Source organism: Psammomys obesus, unplaced genomic scaffold (assembly GCF_907164565.1).
Source record: "Psammomys obesus unplaced genomic scaffold, mPsaObe1.curated_primary_1811, whole genome shotgun sequence".
In the NCBI taxonomy this organism is placed as follows: Eukaryota; Metazoa; Chordata; class Mammalia; order Rodentia; family Muridae; genus Psammomys; species Psammomys obesus.
Genome location: NW_026596134.1, coordinates 12,601,289 through 12,622,770, shown reverse-complemented (window position 1 = coordinate 12,622,770; position 21,482 = coordinate 12,601,289). Strand labels below are relative to the sequence as shown.

General features: G+C 39.4%; 1 protein-coding gene across 4 annotated transcripts in view; it reads left to right on the top strand.

The window, feature by feature from the left end:
* Zc3h14 (zinc finger CCCH-type containing 14) overlaps nt 1-21,482 on the top strand; it is a 46,710-nt gene that overhangs the window by 12,283 nt on the left and 12,945 nt on the right. For all 4 annotated transcript variants that reach the window (XM_055593192.1, XM_055593191.1, XM_055593193.1 and 1 more), the window contains 4 exons: nt 270-430; nt 856-956; nt 3,934-4,089; nt 20,579-20,653. In XM_055593192.1, the coding sequence (XP_055449167.1) occupies nt 270-430; nt 856-956; nt 3,934-4,089; nt 20,579-20,653 (493 nt within the window). The remainder of the gene's footprint in view (nt 1-269; nt 431-855; nt 957-3,933; nt 4,090-20,578; nt 20,654-21,482) is intronic.

The following is a 21,482-nucleotide window of genomic DNA, read 5'->3' as shown; positions in this document are numbered from 1 at the left end:
AGGGTTTCTCTGTGTAGCCTTGACTGTCCTGGGTTCACTCTGTGGACCAGGCTGGCCTCGAATTCACAGAGATCCACCTGCCTCTGCCTCCCAGAGTGCTGGGATTACATGCATGCATGCACCATCACATCAAGCTGGTATTTTCTTATTCTTTTAAAAAAAAAAGAGAAAGATCTTTCAGTTCTTAAGATCATCTTAAAATAAAACCATATTGTTATGGTAGAACTTTTCTCTTAACGAAAGGTAAGCTTAAATTTATCTCATTGTAGGACGAAAACTTTCGGAAGAGAAAGTTGCCTGTGGTAAGTTCAGTTGTTAAAGTAAAACGATTTAGCCATGATGGAGAAGAGGAAGAAGAAGATGAGGATTATGGCTCCCGGATAGGAAGCTTGTCCAGCAGCGTGTCAGTACCAGCAAAGCCAGAGAGGAGGTGCGTGACCATAGCTGTAAATTAATCCTGAATTGCTTGATGCAGCTGCAGGGCTTTGTGTGATTGTTCTTTTGGCAGTGCTGAGGAAGAGACCTGGGGGCTGCATGCGAGTGCTAGACAGATACTCTGCTGCTGAGCTGTCTGGCAGCATCGCCTGGGTTTGGAAAGGCACATACTAATGGAAGAGGACTTGCTTAATTGGAGAGAATTGCAGAGACCATTAGAAATTAGTGAGGGAGAATATGTTAATGCAGAGTCATTTTTTAAAAAAGATGTAGGGCTCCAGTCTAATTGACATGGTCTAAAAATTATAACTGCTGTGTTTAAAACAGAAGGCTATAGAGTGATGGCGTAATAGATGGTTAGCTTGTAAAGAATTGATAATTAAAACATTATAAAAATACCTTTTCTTAAAACTCTTTTAGACCTTCTCTTCCACCTTCTAAACAAGCTAACAAGAATCTAATTTTGAAGGCTATCTCTGAAGCTCAAGAGTCTGTAACAAAAACAACTAACTATTCTGCAGGTAATTTCAATGTAGTATGTTTGTGCTGGTAACAATTGCTTCTTTAAGTTGATGTGTAAAGGTTCCTTTTAGATACCAAGACCAGAATAAAATTCTAGAAGAATGGTTTTGAAAGATTTCACCAGGTCAAGAAATTGTCATAGGAGTTTTTTGAACTTAGTAAGCTCCGATATACATAAATAGATAATACCCACAATTACAAAGGGGATTTTGAAAAAAGAAATGAGACTTTCATATTAATGCCACTTAATTCAATATTATATATGTATTTATGTATAAAAGGAATTGTAACAGATTGTAACAGGTTGCTGAAGCTAGAGAAATTTTGTGTTTTCTTTTTTGCCTTGCTGGAAGATTGAACTCAAGCTCTTATGCATGTTTGGAAAGCCCTGTTCCACTGACCCACATCCCCACACCCAAGAAAGAAATTTGTTTAAAACTGCTATGTAAGTAGGGCCAGTCTGTTCCCTCAGTGGAGCCTGGTAATAGAATGCAAGGCAGAGAATTGTTGTTTTGACCCTAATTTCAATAGAAGCACTGAAGTCACTTGATATCAAATACTGAGGTGTCAAGGTTTTACAACAAAATTTTCTTACAGAAACCTCATTCTAAAATGCTAGAGGTGCGTGTTGTTTTGTGTTGCTACTATGTTCTGTGCACATTTTCATCTTCAGGAGCCAGTGCAAAATTTTGTGGTACTGAGCTGATAGAGATGACCAACTCGGAAATTATCTTCCAGTTTTTATTATGAGTTTGGTGGCTGCCCTTATAGCATTCTTCTACTTGCCCTTTGTCACACTTGACTGTTTCTTGAATCGAAGTAAACCATTTTTGGTACTTACCTACCTTGTGCTTCTCCTCATCCCTCATTTAACCTTGAACATAGGGCATTAAATCGATTTTGGCATATAGAATAAAGATGATCAGATAAAAGTGTGCACGTGCGCTAACAGTTTACTTCTTCACATTCATTCTTCTGATGTAACTTAGAATAAGAATTTTAAAGAGTTTCCATGACTTTGAAATACATTGCTTTTTAAATTTTTCTGAGTATTTTGCTCGTATGGAGTCCAGAAAAGAACACTGGATCCCCTGGAAATGGAGTTACTGATGGTTGTGAGCTACCAGTGATGGGAATAGAACCCTGGTCCTTTGGCAGAACAACTTTTACAAAATTAGTATGCCTTCCCACTGAACAATCATTTCAAGTACTCACAGATTAATAAAGGATATTTTTATTTGTTCTAGCTAATGCACAAAAGGGAACCAACCTTGAATAGAAAAATTTACCAGTTTTATAGCTATGCCTAAATGTTCCATATATGCTGTCATCCTTAAATCTTGTCAGGTCCCACCTCCAAATCACACTTCTGAACAATTTAGAGACAGGAGACTGCAAGTCTGACCATTTGGACAAATGAAAGATTAACACAGCAAAAAATATTTTTACAGTTACTTCAGTACACTAGTGTTGTGTGTGTTCCCATTCCCCACAGTAGTTGTCGATGGTCATTTTGTCAGTAGAGAAGTAAGCTTTTCATGGGAAAAGAACCAGGACTTAATGGCAGACTGGGGCTTAATGAAGATTTTCCTGTTAGAGCTGCCTGTAGGGTCCTACTCTGCCATGAAAATGCCTAGGCAGGTTGTAAATCAAGGTTGTCTCATTTTGTTATGGAAATAGAGCCTAATTAGCGCCATATTAGTGAGCAAATCTTTTTTTGAGGGGGGTGTTTTATTTGAAACAGATTCTTACTATGTAAAATAACTCTGGATGTCCTGGAACTCACTATGTAGACTAGGTTAGTACAGAGATCTGTCTGTCTGTCTTCCAAGTACTGAGATGAAAGGTATGTGCCACCATGCCCCACTCTTAGTGAACAAATTGTAATGGAAATATTTTCTCAGAAAACCTAAATTTTAATTATGTTCAAGCTATAAAGTTGTCCTTTGTACAGTTTCTGACAGGTTAAGTTAGTATGTTACTGAGTCTTGAGTTATGTTAGTGGCAGCACTTCTTGAGCTAAACTCTTTGTACGGCTTATTTTCCAGGCAAGTTTAGTAGATCCTTTATAACATGAGTTTATTGCTCCTGGTTTTTCTTAGATCACAGCCAGTGCTCTTTTAACAAGTGTCTCTCCAGCTATTTCAGAAGTAGAGTTTTGGGCTGTAGAGATGGCTCAGCAGTTAAGGACACTGGCTGCTCTTCCAAAGATCCTGGGTTCAGTCCCAGTACCCACTTGGTCATTCAGGACTATTCCAGTTCCCAAGGATCCAACACTCTCATCAGACCTTCACAGGTACCAGGTCTATACATGGTACACATACGTACATATGGACAAAACGCACAATTATAAAAAGAAATTTTAAAAAGTGGTTGGAGATTCCTACATTTTAAGAAATCACATTGAACCTGGTTCTACATGCTCTTAATACTAGCACCTGGGAAATAGAGACAAGAGCTTAAGATCATGATTTTCAACTTAGTGAATTTGAGACCAGACCGGTCTACAGTGAGACCTTGTCACAAAAGAATGTTTTAAAAATAGCATTCATCCTTTGCTTATTTTACTTAAGTTTCAGTTTGAATCGCTGCCTCTGGTTATTTCATACATGTTGTATTGTAACATGGCATGTAGCTTTATGTGTATTTGTTGGTTTCTTTGGGTTTTGGAATAGGATCTTACTATGTAGACCAGTCTGGCCAAGAACTTACTGTAGTCCTACTGCCTTAACCTCTAGACTGCCAAGAGTCAAGCTTTAGGTGCTGCATATACAAGTAAGGCAAATAAGTTGAATGTCTTTCTCACGATATTGTAAGAAAAGCTAGGTTGTTTTTGTTTAGAACACCTTAACTATCCTGAACCCAAGGATGGAATTTGTATTTAATATATACTGTAAACCGTGGAGTTTTGAAGTAGTAACCTTTGTTGTATTTTTATTTTTTTTTTTTTTTTTTTTTTTTTGCTTTTATGTAAAGTTCCACAGAAACAGACACTTCCAGTTGCTCCTAGAACTCGAACTTCTCAAGAAGAATTGCTAGCAGAAATGGTCCAGGGGCAAAGCAGGGCCCCCAGAATAAGTCCCCCTACTAAAGAAGATGAAGCAAAAGGAGATGCTACAGAAAAAATTCAAGGTAAGAGTTAACCATTTTACTCTTACACTTTATCGATGGGATACTAAATATTTTCAGGTAAGTTTCAATGGAATATCAGTTAGTTATACTATGGAGAAAGTGATGAATTACGTACTCAAAGAATGATCTTGTAGAGACCTCAGTGCTTTTCAGAAACTTTAAAGTTTTTTTCATTTAATTAATTAATTTAGATTGCAGCATCCCTCCCTCTTCTCCCAGTCTCTCCCCCTTTCCTCCTCTCCTCCACCCACTCTCCTTTTCTCCTCAGAGAAGGGGAGGCCTCCCGTGGATATCAGCTTGCCTTGGCATCTTGACAAAGCCACCCAGTTAGGGGAAAAGGGATCCAAAAGCTTGGCAAGCCTGTGGTCTAGTTGTTATGGGACACACATAAAGACCAAGGCATGCAACTATTATGCAACAATCCTTTGTCCCCCTCTTCCACCAGATTCCCCAGGCTCCATCTAAATGTTTGGCTATGGATCTCTGCATCTGAGTCTGTCAGCTGCTCAGTGAAAGCCTTTCAGAATACAGTAATGTTAGGCTCCTGTCTGCAAGTATAGCAGATATCATTAATAGTGTTAGGTGTTGGCTCTCTCTCATGGGATGAATCTCAAGTTGGGCCAGTCATTGGCTGATCATTCCTTCAATTTCTGCTCCATCTTTATCCTTGTGGCTCTTAAATGCAGAACAAATTTTGAGTGGAAGGTTTTCTGAGTGGGTTGTTGTCCCCATCCTTCCATTGGAAGTCTTGCCAGGTTACAGGAGGCGGCCATTTCAGGTTCCATATGCCATGTTTCTGAGAGTCTCAGCTAGGGTCAGCCTCATAGATTCCTGGGAGTTTCCCTTGTCCAAAGTTTCTGGCTTATCCCAGAGCTGCACCCCCACCTCTGACCCCCAACACCAATTTCAGTTCTCTTTCCCAGTTCTCTCTTCTTCAATCCTCCCCACAATTGATCCCTCCTATTTCCTTCCCCACCCCCTCTCCAACTCATTCTCTCCCTGCATCTACCTCTAATGTCTGTTTTATTTCCCCTTCTAAGTGAGATTCAAGCATCCTTCCTTGGGCCCTCCTTGTTACTTAACTTCTTCAAGTCTGTGGATTGTAACTTGACAAAGTTAAGTTACTTCAGGGCTAATATCTACTTATATGTGAGTACATACCATGTGTGTCTTTTTGGGTCTGGGTTTCCTCACTCAGGATAATATTTTCTAGTGCTATTCGTTTGCCTGTTAATTTCATGAAATAGTTGATTCCATGCATTTCTTTTCTTTCTTTCCCTAACCCCCATTAAATCCTAGAAAGGTGAAAATGATTTCTCAAGTATCTGTGTACTGTGCTAGCAAAGAAAGCTATTGCTAGAGGTATGGCAAAAGATTCTGGAACTCTCATCTATCTAAAAGATTCCCATTGGCCAAAGACACAGTCATTTAATTTTTATAAGGTTGACAATTGCCTTAAAATGAGCTCTTTCAGATTCAGTGGTAAGAACAAGCTATCTCCCCAAAACACCAACAAAAACAAAAGAGAAACTAATTAATTGGTTAGCTGAATGATACTTTTACACTGTCTTGAAAACTGAGTAAAGTTGAGCATTTATATTGTTTTCTCCTATGATTATGACTGGTAACCAAATAATAGTAGTTGGAACTGTTTTTATAAATAAAATTTCTTTGAAACCAATTGTAACAATTCGTGAATGGAAATTGATGAAAGGATTGTTTGGTTCCTCTCATTGACTAGTTGCAACAGAGTGTATATTTTTCATAACCCAAAATAAAAAGTGTTTGCCAATTCCTGGTTTGAGAAATGAGGCTAGGTATGGTTGGAGAGATGGCTCAGTTCAGAACACTGATTGTTCTTCCAGAGGATCCAGGTTCAATTCCTAACACCCACATAGTGGCTCACAGCCATCTATAAAACTCTATTCTCCATTGCCCTCTTGTTGCTTCTTCAGGCACTGCCTGAAGGTGGTGCAGGCAAGATACCCATACACGTAAAATAAAATACATTTTAACAAACAAATAGATAGATAGATAGATAGATAGATAGATAGATAGATAGATAGATAGATAAATAAATAAATAAATCTGTCATAAAAGAAAAGGAAATGAGGGGGGGCATCTGTTACAGTGGGTACAGTTGGAGAAGTAGTTACTGCTGCTGTTTCTAAAGTTTTATGCTTTCTGAGAAGTCAAATATGACTGGATCCAACACTCTCTTCTGGCCTCCATAGGCACCAGGCCTGGGATTCACCTGTCTTCTTCAAAACTTCCTCCAATTCTTGGGATACAAAGAGGTATACCCTTGCCCAGCTTTTATGTGGTTTCTGGGGATCTGAACTTATGCTCACATAGAAGGTGTTCTTATCACTGGAACTATCTCTTCAGTCCTAAATGTCTTTCTTTACCACCAAAGTTTCAGTAGAAATGGCACCAGATACTACTACAGATATGTCTGATAAGCACAGATGAGTATTACATGAACACACTGTTTACAGTTTCAGCTGATGGGTTTTTGGTTGGTTGATTGGTTGAGACAGGGTGTTTTTCCTGGACTTGCTCTGTAGACCAGGCTGGCCTCAAACTCACAAAGATCTACCTGCCTCTGCTCCCCAAGTGCTGAGATTAAAGGCATGTGCTACCACTGCCTGGCTTCAGCTGACAGGTTTTTTGGAATCTAAATATGTAGATGGGTTGACATGAAGTATTGACAGAATAGTCTCATCTCTCTGGCCTCTCTTGCCTGTCTATCTTCCAGTATGTGCGCATTTTCTCTTTTTGTCTTGAGTCAGTCTGTCACTATAGTTTATTATGCCTGTTTTTTCATATTTATTCCAAAAAAAACTAATATCAATTCTTTTTTGATGTCTGTTTTTATATCATTGATTTTTATTCCAGTAATATCTTCCCATAATTTTCTGAGTTATTTTAGCCTTTTTTTTCCAGTAAGCTTTAAACTGTATTTTTCTCTTGAGAACTACTTTTATTGTGTATGTTTTCATTATCAGAGTGCTTTTAATTTCTCTCACAGTTTTCAGCTTTCACAAATGGTTTTTTGCAAGTGCTTTCAAAGTATAGCATTGGAGGGTATTTTCCATATGATCTAGATAGAGTATATTCTTTGACAGCACACATTGTTGACAGTGCACTTGTTTGTGTGTTTTATATCATCTGGGAAGAAAATAGACTCTAATATTTCTCTGCTAATTGCACTGTTTTGCTTTGATTTCATGATCCTGTATACCAGTCAGTTTTTAAGACAGGATCTCTCTATGTAGGCATCTTTCTGCTGCCTATTGCCAGGATTAAAGAAAGGTGGCTTGGCTCTATCTTAAAGTCAGTTTTGTTCAATGGTGTTTGGAGCCTTTGTTTAGAATTGCCCCTGTGCTTGTTTTTCATGCTTTTTTATTTTCAGGCTTCTTTCTTTTTTTCTTCTTGTATAGAGGAAACCATTTACAGAAATATTGTGTGTGTGTCAAAGAACAGTTTGTGGGATTTGGTTCTTTCCTTCTATTATGTACCCATATATAATGGATTAAACTAGGGGATTACACACAGCTTGTCAGGCTTGGTGGCAAGTGCCTGAGCCATCTTGACAGCCTTCAGTTTTCCTTTTCTATATGTGTACATGTATCTATCATAAATATAAAGCTTGACTTAAAAACTTGATTTATTTTATGTGTGCAGGTGCTTTGGCCTTCATGCATGTCTGTGCACCACATTGAGTGCTTGTGTCCTTAGAGTCCAGAAAAGGAGATTGGATCCTCTGGGCTCAGAGTTACAGATGGTTGTGAGATGCCACGTGGGTGCTGGGAATTGAACGTGGGTCCTCTGCAAAAGCAGAAGCTGCTCTTCTGAGCTAATAATACTTTAACCTTGATTTTTTAAAAAAATCTGTTTCAAGATTGCCCCCTTTTTTTGGATTATTAGATCATTTATTAGGATTACCAACCAATTTAAAGAGTAGTTTCTATCACTGTTTATTGGTTTGTATTTCTTTTTTATTTATTTGTTTGTTTTTGAGGGGAGGTCTCCAATTATACTTTTTTTTTAAATGTTTTCATTTCTTCTGAGTTAATGGTTACCCAAATAGTAAAAGGGCCTTAGATTACCTTAATTTCAGTCTTACCGTTTTGCTGTAGCTTTATGCCTCTAACTTACCTGTTTTGGTCTGTTTTTGAATATCTAAACTTGGTCAGCATTATCATTTCTCTCACGTTGTATTTCTTTAGATTAAGTTACCTAGTTACCTTTTTAATTCTAATGTTCCTTGGTGGTCATCAGCATCTGTTCTATAATTTTGGCATATTTTGAGTTTTAAGAAAATTGACATTTTAGCTGAACATTGTGCCCCATACTTGTCTTGAGTGCCTGGGACAGAAGGATCACAAGTTCTTGGCCAGGCTGGACTAAAAACTAAAATGGTTTCTCAAGAAGTACAGTTCTTTTATCTTTTTGACCACCATCTGAGTTGTATTTATTTTTACAGGAGTTGATGATATTTATTTATATTTTGTTCTGTTTTCCTAACTAAGGTTCTTTGATTTGTAAATTCTTTCTAAATGTTGATAAAGAGTGTGTGATGACTTGGAGGCTGGAGGCAGGAGGATCCTGAAATTCAGTGTCATCGTTAGATTTGATGCCAGCCTAGTTTGCATAAGATCCTGTTTTAATAACAACATAATTATTTATGGAACTACCTACTCCAAAAGCAAATATGCATTTTATTTCTTAGATTTTTAGGTATTCCCTAGACTCAGCCAGCCAGCCAGCTAGCTTTCTCTTTTTTTTTCTTTTCTTTCTTTTTTAAAGATTTATTTGAGTGTGTTCATGTGCACACTCAAATGCATGGCTAAACACTTCATGTACTCGTGGTTCATTCAGAGCTCAGAAGTTGGCAGTGGGTCCCCTGGAACTGAAATTGCAGGCCACTATGAGCTGCCTTTGTTAGTATTAGGAACTGTTCTCTGCTTTTCTGCTAGAGCAGGAAGCGCTAGGTTTGGTGGCTCATGCTTTTAAACCCAGCACTTGGGAGGCAGGAGCAGGCAGAGCTCTAGGTTCAGGGCCAGCCTGGTCTACAGAGTGAGTTCCAGGACAGCCAGGGATCTGTAGAGAGACTGTCCCAAGGTAAACATAAATAAGTAAATATGAACAGCAAATTAACTGCAGAGCCATCTCTGCAGCACATTCCTAGAGTTTCAGGGTTTGTTTTAGAAATGTTTTCTGTATCTGAGTGTTCTGGATACATGTTTTTATGTTTACCACATGTGTGCCTAGTGCTAAGAGTCTGTCAGATCCCCTGGTACTCTGATACATGGACAGTTGTAGCTGGGATGTGCAAGCTGAGATCTGATCTCCAGTCAAGGCAAGCAAGTGTGCCTAACTCTTGAGCTGCCCTACCCCCAGGGCTTTTAAAAACATTCCCCTTTGTTCTTTGTTTTGTTTCTGTTTTTCAAGACAGGATTTCTCTGTGTAGCCTTGGCTGTCCTGGACTTTGTAGACCAGGCTGTCCTCAACCTCACAAAGATCAATCTACCTCTGTCTCCCAGAGTGCTGGGGAGTACAGGTGTGCCAGCTTCCCCTTTGTTCAGACATAGCTTTTGTTTACCTGTTTTCTTCTCTTGGGTTGCGTACTTGTTGTGAAGTTTCACTCTTTCCCACACTGATCTGGCTAGGGTGATGTTGCCTCATCTAGCAAATGTGATCTGGGATGACAGGCCTGTTCTCAGCTAACAATGGCAAGTTTATCCGTCCTCTAAAATGTTTTAATTTGGTTTTGTTTGCTTGCTTGTTTGTTTTCTGTGTTATTAGTGTGTTAAAATTTTACTGTAACATGCCTAAATAGTCAGGCCTAAGTAGTTGCTCCCTTTGGGAATGGGTATTATGTGTACTTTTTATTTGGAAATCTGCGTTCATCTTTGTGGTGAAAACAATTTTTGAAAAATTTACTCTTCTCATTTTTATTCTGTCATATGGCTTTCTTTCTTTGGATTTTGTTCCTACGACAAAGTTTCACTATTTAGCTCAGATTGGGATTGAAGTAGCTGTGCATTCTTGGCTGAGCTTGAATTTAGCAGCCTTCATACTTGTCACCCTTCCGCATGCTGAGACTAAAAGGGTGCATCGTCATGTCCAGCTTTCTGGCTTATACTTGTCTGGTTTTACTCTCCAAAATATTTCCTTAACAGGTGTCCTTGATTTTTTTTGTCAATCTCCATTTGGCAGGAACCCTGGAACCCAAAACTGAATCAAAGGTCCTAGATCTCAGGAACACAGCTAGAGTGCTTCAGGACGGGGGCCATGTGCAAGGCCAGGGTGTGGAGTTTTCCATGGAATGTTAAAGTTAGCTAGCTCTTTTAGAATGAGATCTCTGGGCGTTCCAAAGCCTATGGCAGTACCAGATTACAGCTCTTGGTTAAGCTGCTGTGCTGAGCATGGCAGAGGTGCAGACGAAAGTTTATTTGAAATCAGGGGTTTATAAACCTTTGTTTGGGCAATGGGATAGATTTCGAGGGTGAACATGTTTGATTAGATGGGGTTAGGGATACTTGATTTGCATGCAGTGGTACAGTACCTCATTTTCCATGCAGTAGCATGGTCCTGTCCTGAGGAGAACACAGTACTTAATTACCCTTTTGGTATAGAAAAAATCTTCAGGTAAAGTTAAAGGTCTTTTGGAAAGTCAGGGCACCAAGGCATCTTATTAGCATAGGGTGTGTATCTCCAGGCATCCCGACCTGAACCTGTTCTCTTATCAGGAAAGGGATGTGCCTGTGATCTTTGAGAGCTATGAGATGCTTCTTAGAAAATCTGGAGTCACCCAAATAAGCGGGGGAGACTCCACTGAGAAAAGAGAGTCTATTTTAACAGACCGAGCTCAATTTGGCTATCTGGATACGCCAGACTTCAACCTAATCCAGCTAAGCTGCATAGATTATGACTGATTTGCTATCAATAAAGCCATTGTAAGTTGTAAAATGGCATTAACTTGAGAATACATTTTAAGTATTTCATCTGCCTTCATAGTGGAAACAGCATCTTTAGCTGTAGAGTGTCAGTTGTTGAATGTGATCACATGGCTAATTAGGAGCTGTCTGTCACTTGTGCTGCTGTCCTGCAGCAGGGAAACATACTGTATGCCGAGATTTGTATTGTGTTTGTACTGTTACAGAATAAGCGTCATCTGTATCTTCAGTGTCTTACTGAGCATCTCCTTACATATATTTTTAGAGATACATACACTGTTTTTGTTGTGTTCAATCCCCATTTTCCACCCTGATGACTCCCGGATCCAACACCCAACTCCCTCCCAATCATTCCTAACTTTGTGTCTTTTCTCCTTTTTTAAATGGCCTAATGATTTGTGCTGCCTATATACTAATAAGTGTTGGATTGTCCACTGGAAGGTACCCTTAAAGGAAAAGTGACTCTCTTCAGAAACCATTAACTTGTCAGTAGCTGTTTAGCTACGTCAGGGTTTGTAAGCCGCCCCCTGTTGTTGATCATGATTGGAGTAATCTTGTGCAGGCAGATGCAGCAGCACTGTGAGTTCAAAGTGCAGCTATCCTTACATGTCCAGAAAACTGTCCTTGTCTCTGTCTTTAAAATATTAGAGTTCACCATTACTTCTTACTGCTGCAATTATTGCTGCAGTCTAAGCCACTGTCTATGACTTGCCTAGATTATTAGGACAGTGGCCTTCCAAATCTGTGCGCTTTCAATTTTATTAAAATAAAATTACATCATTTCTTTTTCTTTTTAGCAGAAATCAGTGCTCCTCCACTCAGCATCCCCTGTTGGTCCCTATTACATTCCCAGTAACCATCCTCATCTTCCCTGATCTTAACAGCTGACTCCCTGCCTCCCCTCTCTGGTACTCGGTTTCACTGTGATCCGTGTGTCTCTTTTCTACTTCCACATCTTCATTTTTGTCACTGGTCCCCACCAGAAAAAAAAATCCCTTTTCTTCAGATAGGTGAAAAGTGTGCCATTGTTCAGTTTTGAAGTCTGTCCTCCTGAGAAAGTTCATTTGAGGCTTTATGTGTGATATCTGCAGCCAATATTTGTCTACGTGTTTTTACTTTTCAGGGATTGTTGAAACCTTATCTGTCATGATTCTTTCTCTCACCCCCATCCTTAAATCAGTGATCATACTTTAACTGTATAGTATCTGGTAAAAAAAGCCAGCCAGCTAACTTGCTCTTTAGCTTTCTTTCTTAAAGGAAAATCATACCCACACATTTTTTGCCACTGCCCTCTTTGAAGGTAAGCATTGAAAAGTTGTATATTGGGGCTGGAGAGATGGCTCAGAGGTTAAGAACAGTGACTGTTCTTCCAGAGTTCCTGAGTTCAATTCCCAGCAACCACATGGTGGCTCATAACCATCTGTAATAGAGCTGGTGCCCTTTGCTGGTGTGCAGGCAGAAACTGTATATGTAATAAATAAATAAAATAAACATTTAAAAAATAAAGAAAAGTTGTATATTAGTGTAGTATTATAGACAGTTTCACATCTATAAACATTTGATGTTTGAAGTGTTTTTCTGTGTATGCCTACATATATAATGCATATATGTATAAAACAGTATCTGCATGGAGTTCTTTAGCTTTTTGCTCCATTAACAGGTCAGACAGACTAGTACAATAACATAGTGATTCTAAGGTTGCTAGGGTATTAAATCCAAGCCTTGCCTCTTAATAGCCAATACAAACCTTTCTTTCATCTTATTTCCTAATCTGTAAGTAGGTGTAACAGTAGTTTTACTTCAACATTATCCTAAGAATTGTTTAAAATATTTATGTTTTCTCTGCTGATGGATCTTTTCATGAGACTCTTTAGATGGATCTTTTCAGTTCTGCATGTAAAATTGGCATGGGCACCACAAACAATGAAGGGGGTCATCTCCTGCACTGTTGAGTACCTTGTTTCTGTTAGACCACTGTACTATTATCTTCTGGGTAGTTTGCTGTCCTCTGGTGAACCAACTGCTATGCAAACAGTGCTTTAATGAGGATATGCTGTTCTTAACATTGACTCTGGATGCATATGTTATGTGATCTTAAATTCTATTTGAATTCAAAGCCTTGTGAATTTTGTACACCGTCTTCTGTTTGAATTAATATTTAAGGAATTATATCAAATTGTAGGTAAATGATGGAAACAAAGATTGTTTTTTTTAATTAATTTTACTTATATATTTATTTATCACAATTCATTCACTTTGTATCTCCTCTGCAGCACCCTCCCTTGCCTTCTTCCAGTCCCATCCAATCTCCCTCTTCTCCCCCACAATGCCCTTTCCCTAATCCCCTGATAGGGGAGGACCTCCTCCCTCTCTCTCTGACTCTAGCTTATCAGGCTGGCTGCATCATCTTCCTCTGTGGCCTGGCAAAGCTGTACTCCACCCTCCAGGGGGAGGTGATCAAAGACCTGGCCACTGAGTTTGGCAGAGATAGCCCCTGTACCCCTTACTAGGGAACCCACTTGGAAACTGAGCAGCCAGTGGCCTTCCTGGTTTCAGTGCAGAATTCTAGCAGACCTTCAAAGAAGTGCTAACACCAGTACTCTTCAAACTATTCCACAAAATAGAAACAGAAGGAACATTACCAAACTCATTCTGTGAGGCCATAGTCACATTAATACCTAAACCACACAAAGACCCAATGAAGAAAGAGAATTTCAGGCCCATCTCTCTTATGAACATTGATGTAAAAATACTCAATAAAATACTTGCAAACCAAATCCAAGAACACATCAAAGATATCATCTACTATGACCAAGTAGGCTTCATCCCAGGCATTCAAGGGTGGTTCAATATACGGAAATCCGTCAATGTAATGCACCATATAAACAAACTGAAAGAAAAAGTCCACATGATAATCTCCTTAGATGCTGAAAAAGCATTTGACAAAATTCAACATCCATTCATGTTTAAAGTTTCGGAGAGATCAGGGATATAAGGCACATACCTAAACATAGTAAAAGCAATGTACAGCAAGCCTATAGCTGACATCAAACTAAATGAAGAGAAACTTAAGTCAGTCCCACTGAAATAAAGTTTGTTTTATATGTTCTAGCAGCTTTTTCTTTCATTCTTTTGGGGGCGAGGTTGGTTTTTTGATACAGGATTTCTTTGTGTAGTCCTGTCTTGTCCTGGAACTCATACTGTAGACCATGCTGGCCTTGAACACAGATATCCCCCTGCCATTGCCTCCTGAGTACTGGGATGAAAGGTGTGCACCACCACCACCCAACTCTTTTTTTTTTTTTTTCCTATATTATCTGTAGATATTTGACTAGCAAACCAAAGGCTGTAAATTTTTTGTTCTCTTTGTTTTGTTTGTCAGGGTCTCCTATAGCTCAGGCTGGTCTTGAATTCACTTGGAAGTCAAGGTTGATCTTGAACTCTTTGATCCTTCTTCAAGTGCTCTTACTACAGCTATGTGTCATTATATTTGTCATCACATGGTGTCTCATATATTTTTGCCTAGCATAAGCTGTTTTTTTTTTTTTTTTTTAATAATTGTTTTTCTGGGCTATGAAGTTAGCACAACAGGCACCTACAGTCTTGGGATTGATAAAGTAGAGATCGAAGGATCCTGGGGACTTGCTAGCCAGTTAATGTGGCTGAATCAGTAAACCCAAGGTTCATTGAGAGAGGCTGTCTCAAATAAAGAAGTGATCGAGGATAACACCTGGTATTAACTGCTGCTTTGCACACACGTTCATACCGCACAGAGAGAGAGAGATACACAGTAGAAATCTTTTTAAGAGGCTTTGGTGAGTCCTGTCTATTTATTTGCCTCCTTGTAAATTGTATAGCTTACCTGGGGAATAAACCAACGTGAAAATAACTTTTTCAAACTAAGACAAAGATTGAGTGATTGATTGATTCCATGACAGTTTCTCTTTGTAGCCCTGGCTGTCCTGAAACTCTTTGTAGACCAGGCTAGCCTCAGATCTCACAGAGATTGGCCTGCCTCTGCCTCCCAGAAGGAGGGATTAAAGGCATCCACTACGATGCCTGGCAGACCAAGAATTTTTTTGTTTTGTTTTATTATGAGTTCTTTGAGAGATTGAAGTTTCAAACTGTGTGTTAAACATATTCTTTGCATTCAAGTCTTCCCAAATTTGTGTCCCATTTTCTTACCCACCCAACTTTGGGTATCTAGTCCTATACTGGAACCTGGTCAACTTACTAGGGGCTATACTCTTAGAGAAAACTGACTCTCCTTTCCCAGTAGCGAACAGTTGCCAGAAGTGAGATTGTGTCCCTAATTCCCTTCTCCATTCTGGGATTTGTTTTGGCTGGGGTTTGGTATCTCAGATACCGCAGGAATGCAGGTAGTTACTCCCATGATGCTCGGTCCACTATTGCACAAATAAACATGTCTTGCCAGGCATTGGTTATTATTGTACAGAGCTCATAGCTGGATAGAATTGTTTTTCTTTCTCCCCTGAGAGCGTAGATGCCACGTTTCAGCACTGTGATAGCTAGCTAGTAGGGATGAAACTTTTCAGTTGTGAACCAGCCAGATGTTATTATGTCCCATAACTCAAGTATGTATTGTCTTCAGCCATAGGGTCTTACCATTACGTTCTGGACAGTAATGGGCCGTGTGTGTGAGTGTGTGTGTGTGTGTGTGTGTGTGTATGTGTATGGGCACTGTCTTTGGAAACCCATTAGTCAAAATTCCAAAAGAAGTAACTCATTCCTGAAGCTGAGTTTTTTTATGTGTTAGTCTCTGTTGCTGAGTCAGGACATTGTTGCCTTGTAACAAGTGACTCTATTTAACTCTGTGTTAGGAAACATCATGGTAGTAGATTTCCATGTGTCTTTTTTTGAAAGGTCTTTACTGTCATTTATCTCTCCCATACTCACTGTACCTTAACATCTGCTCCTTTATCCCACTTCAACACTTCCTGTTCCACTATTTCCTTTTAACCCTTTATGCTAGTGCATTCTGTCTCCTCTTTAAAATTCTTCCCCATGGCTCCTTAGTAATTTTCTGACTTCTGTGGGTATTCCAAATAAAACACACATATCTGAAGATTCAAAGCTGGTCTAGAGAGATGCCTCAGAGGTTAAGAGCACTGGCTGTTCTTCCAAAGGTCCTGAGTTCAATTCCCAGCAACCACATGATGACTCACAGCCATGTAGAATGAGATCTGGTGCCCTCTTCTGGTGTATGTGCAGACAGACCACTGTATACATAATAAATACATTTAAAAAAAAGATTCAAAGCTAATGTCCACAGCTGAAAGAAAACATGGTATTTGTCTTTCTAGGTCTGGGATACCTCACTTAGGATTGTTTCCAGGTCAGAAAGATTTTTCCTGTAAATCATTTGGGAAACTTTACTAGTAAAAAGATATCAACAGTCCTCAAGTGAATAGATAATTTCAACCTAGCCTCCATTAAAACTCCCTGCTTTCCTTTTATTTAAATTTTAAATTAAGCCACCTGATTCTAAAATTTATATAGAAATAGGATCTAGAGTAATCAAAACTATTGAAAAAGAATAATGATGGAGAGGGTCCTGTTTCTGGATTTGAAAATGTCATACAAATGCATAGTGAGGAGACTGACGTGAATGAAGTTAAGCATGAACCGAGGGACAGCACCAAAGCCCGGCAGCCACACCCTCTTGACCAGATAATTGGTGGATTTGCTTTGCTTTTTCTAAAGCAAGGGCGGTAAGTTCAGTGACTACGTCATTTTACTTACATCAGTGTGCAGGTGAAGGTTATTGTGTAAATTTTTAAAAGATTTGTCTGTGATCGTGAGTCCAGGCTCCATTCCCTGCCGTCTTCCTACAAAGATAATGCCAGGTGGTACTGCTGTCATAGGAATGGGATATAAAGCAACCCAAAAGAATCTGAAGCTCCAAAATTATATTTTAGTGGACAACAGGGTGAATGTATTTGCTTAATTTATGGAGTAGCTCTTCAGGATTCCCAACACATGAAGTAAATAATAGAAAGTTCTTTGGGTGTCATGTGTCTCTGCTCAGCCAATCAGAAGTCAGGATTATTTTTTATGTAATAATAGAGTTTATTTGCAGAGGAGCTGATGAGTAGGTAGGACGTACAGGACAGTGCTCTTAACTGTAGAAGAGAAAACTGGTCTGGTGTGCCTAACTTTTCACAGTACAAATTCTTAGTTTAGAATGGTGTCACCTTGCCTTTTCAGTTATAGGTTTTAAAATGTTGTCACTAGCACTTCTAAAGATAACATTATTGATTATTGCTTTCACTTTTGATGAAACGATTTAAAGGGCTGTGAAAATGCCAGGAGTTTTATGAAAATGTCTTCAAGGTTTTCATCACCATCTTTACCAGTTTTCCTCTCACCAGAGCCAGCTGACGTAGGCTCTCTGACAAGTGCTTCTTGTTCACTAAATGAACTAGACAATATTTCCCACCTTTTGAGGAAAATAGCAACTGATATCAATGAAATTAAAGGAATGAAAGCAGCTATTTTGACAGTGGAAGCAAATATTTTTGACTTGAATGTTAGAGTGTCCCAGAACGAAGCAAAAATTTCATCTTTAGAGGTTAAAATGAATGAATATTCAACATCAACATCGGAATGCAACAGAGAGTTGGAAGATTTTCAAGAGAGAATAGAGTTTGAATCGCAGTCAAAAACTACTGATGTAAAAATAATTGGCTTCCTAACAAATGTTGAGAAAGGTAAACTCTATGCTTTAGGTGCCAGTCTTTTGCTCTTTCCACACTGTGACTAGCTCTAGTATAAAAGCAGATCAGCATAGAAGTTGAGGTTTTTGTTGTTGGGGCTCTGTAATTTAACTTGGAAGTCTAGAATGTATCAGAATTCAGCACAGCTCTCATTTGTTTTTGTTGCTATTTTGAGGTATTGGGGACAGAATATAGTGCTTTACACAGGCTGGGCTAGGCAGGAGCTCAGTCATTTATAACCCCCTTAATTTTTGTGGGGAGCCAGCTGTGTTGGCACAGCTTTAATACCGTCAGCACTCAGGAGGTAGACACAGGTAGGTATCTGTGAGTTAAAGGTTATCCTGGTCCACATAACTAGTTCCAGGCCAGCCAGGCCTACATAGTGAGGCCCTACCCTATCTCCTAAAAAGGTGGTGGGAGTATATTGATTTGGGTCAGGTTTGGGTAAGTTACCCTTGATAGTTTCAAGTTGTTACTTTCCTGCCTCGGCCTCCCAAGTGACACCATGCCTGGCTTGGGGCAATGATTTTAAAAAGTGAAAGGGCTTTAAAGTAAAACTTGAGAGGAAATGATTCTCAAGTATTTCTGTGGTGTTATTTTGCTATAAAAAACTGTTTAAGTTCATTACTGGTTCTGTAACTTAAAACATGTTAGTAGGTGTCCAGTGGGAATACAGTTTAAGCAGATGATCTGTGAATTCAGGTCTATTCTCCATGATTGTTTTGCTATGGTAATTTTCAAAGGAATTTATTCTCATTTGCTCATGTCAGTCTGGAGTAATGAAACTTAAGAAATAACTAATTACATAATAGCTGGTAAATGTTAACTGGAGTATACCTTGGCAAAACCTTGCCATTTTCTTGTTTGCATTCTATAAGCAAAGCCTGTCCTTGTGGAGCCACACATACTAGATACACTGAAAACTAGCATGCAGTTGGCTTCAGTATTTGGCCCCATACCAATTCCATCATCACATACTGTAGGTTTTTTGTTTGTTCTTTTAAAAAGATTTATGTATTTATTATTTATATAGTATTCTACCTGCATGTGTGCCTGCACACAGGAAGAGGGCACCAGATCACACTATAGATGGTTATGCACCATCATGTCGTTACTGGGACTTGAACTCAGGACCTTTTTTAAGAAGACCCAGTGCTCTTAACCTCTGAGCCATCTCTTTAGTCCTCACATACTGAATTTGATGCTTTCGTTCTAAATTAGAAATTAGTTTACTAAATATCTGTTGATTAAGCACAGGAAGAGGGTTACAGTTACAGTGAAATGTGACATCGCTTGTCATAATTCACGTAGTTTCGGAGCATGGACAGAATCAGTTCATTGGATTTTGTTTTGCATTACGAATATCAAGAATGTTAGTGTAGGAGCTGGAACGGTGGCACTGTGCTTGAAAGCACTGGTTGGTCTTCCAGAGGACCCAGGTTCAATCCCCAGAACCCTCGTGGCATCTCACAACTGTCTGTAGCCCTAGTTCCAAGGGATTTGACACCCTTTCTGGCCTCTATAGGTACCAGGCACATATCCAGTGAATATACATACTTAGAAACACTAACACATAGAAAATAAAAATAATGTTAGAAAAAAAGAAAAAAAATTTAGGATGATGTGAATGTGAAGGTTCTCTGTCTGGGACATCTGTCTCCACGGGTCACATGGGTGGACTCCGCTCACCTTGCTGACCAGGCAGGTGGGGTACCCTTTCTCACTGCTCCCATTTTGCACCCCTCCAAAAGCTGCATACTTAGCTGAAGAAAACAGCATTACCTGATAGAGACCACCTGCTAGAACTCGCCAAACAAGGGCTCAAGAATGTAGCGTGAATTAGTATTACAAATTTAATGTTAGAAATGAATGTTAAGAGCTACTCTAGAAGTAAGAAATACTTTACCTGATCAATTTAAAACTAGACCTCTAATTGAAATGGTTACACCAGCTGTTCTCAACCTGTGGGGTGTGACCCCTTTGGGGATTGAACAACCCTTTCGGGTTGCCTAGGACCATTGGAAATCACGGATATTTACATTACAGTTCATAAAAGTAGCAAAATTATGACATAGCAGTGAAAATGATCTTATGATTGGGTGCCACCACAACAGGAGAAACTGTGTTAAAGGGTCGCAGCATTAGGAAGGTTGAGAACCACTGGTTTACATTCACACTACATCACTTGGTGACAGGACACTTCCTCAGGGATGTCATTCAGAAACTGAGGTAGCTCCCACAGTGTGAGATGACTGTGGAGCCACTGTTGAGCAGTGGGGCTTTGTGAAGATCGTGGACAGTCTAACGTGCAGCCAGTGGAGGATCTGGATTGCAGAAGTCTGGGTGTCATCCTTGATCCATTGTTCTTTACCCTCTGTCCAAGCTACTTTGTCTTTTGGGAATTTCATGCCAGGGTGATTGTAGAATATATTTTGGTTTTGGTTTAAATTCCCACCAATTTTGTTATCTTCAGAGATAAGGAGGTCATGGGGAAGGGGAGGCAGTGTTGGTTAAGTAGTGATGAGAATTCAGAAAACAGACTTTCCACGTCTATTGTGTAGTTGATTGCCGCCCATCTACTAAAGGCCCCATGGCCACAAATGACCAACTCCTTTAAGAGAAAACAGTATTTTGTTTAATAGATATACTTGAAAACTGTAATATTAGCAAATTGTGTTGTACCAGCTTTACTGGTAAGACTTACAAATAAATTCAAAGACTAATTTCTGAGAAACAAATGTTGATATTTGTGTTAAGCTTAGTGAAGTTTTAAAACTTACATTCTAGGAACGCAACAGAGGCAATTGTTATCCCGACTGCAAATTGATCCAGTCATGGTAGAAACAATGGAAATGAGCCAAGGTGAGTAATATGTACATTAGCACTGTAATGTGGCAGTTTTTTGTTGCCATTCCCATTTCTTATACCTCATTCAGTGTGTCACGTGTCTCTTAGATCCTGCCCTAAGACAGCACAATTAGATTGATGAAAAGATTTTAGGGCCAGGATGTAAGATCTGCATTTCCTTCATGTGTGGTGTTTTTGCCTCATTCATAAGCTTTTTTGTCCCCATGCCTCCCTGCTTTGTCTCTTAGCTGCTCACTTTCTTGCTTTGAAGACAGCCTAGAGTTCCTAGTCCACTTTTTCCCATCGTCACCTTCATGGCAGATTGTGTCCCTAGTTCACTGTCTGCCACCTTTGCTGTATTTCCAAAGCTCTTTCAGCACCATTTCAGGCTACCCAGTGGGTTGACCTCACTTGGAGTCTTATTCTCAGGGACCACTAACCACTTGTTCTAAAGCCTCTGTCAGTTATTCTACTCATCCTAGATACACATTCCATGGGCTGCTTCAGGATTGGAGCGGGGGTCCTTATTTTTATCTGTGTCTTTGGTTTCCCAATCTCTGCCAGGTTCACATTTACTGCTTAATAAGTGCAGGAAGCAGTTGGATACCTGAAATTTTTTCTTTCTGACACTTTTATTATGTGGCCAAAGGTGACCTACAGTTTGCTGTTCATCTGTTTTCACGTCCAAGTGCTTAGAGTACTAGCATGTGCCATCATACCTAACACTTCTTGTGTTTCCTGTGAAGCTGCCCTTTGTTGGCAGCTCTGGTCCTTGATTTTTTTTTTTTTTTTATTCTTATCTGCTTTCTTAGTCCTCCCCCTCCCCCCCTCTCTCCCCTCCTCC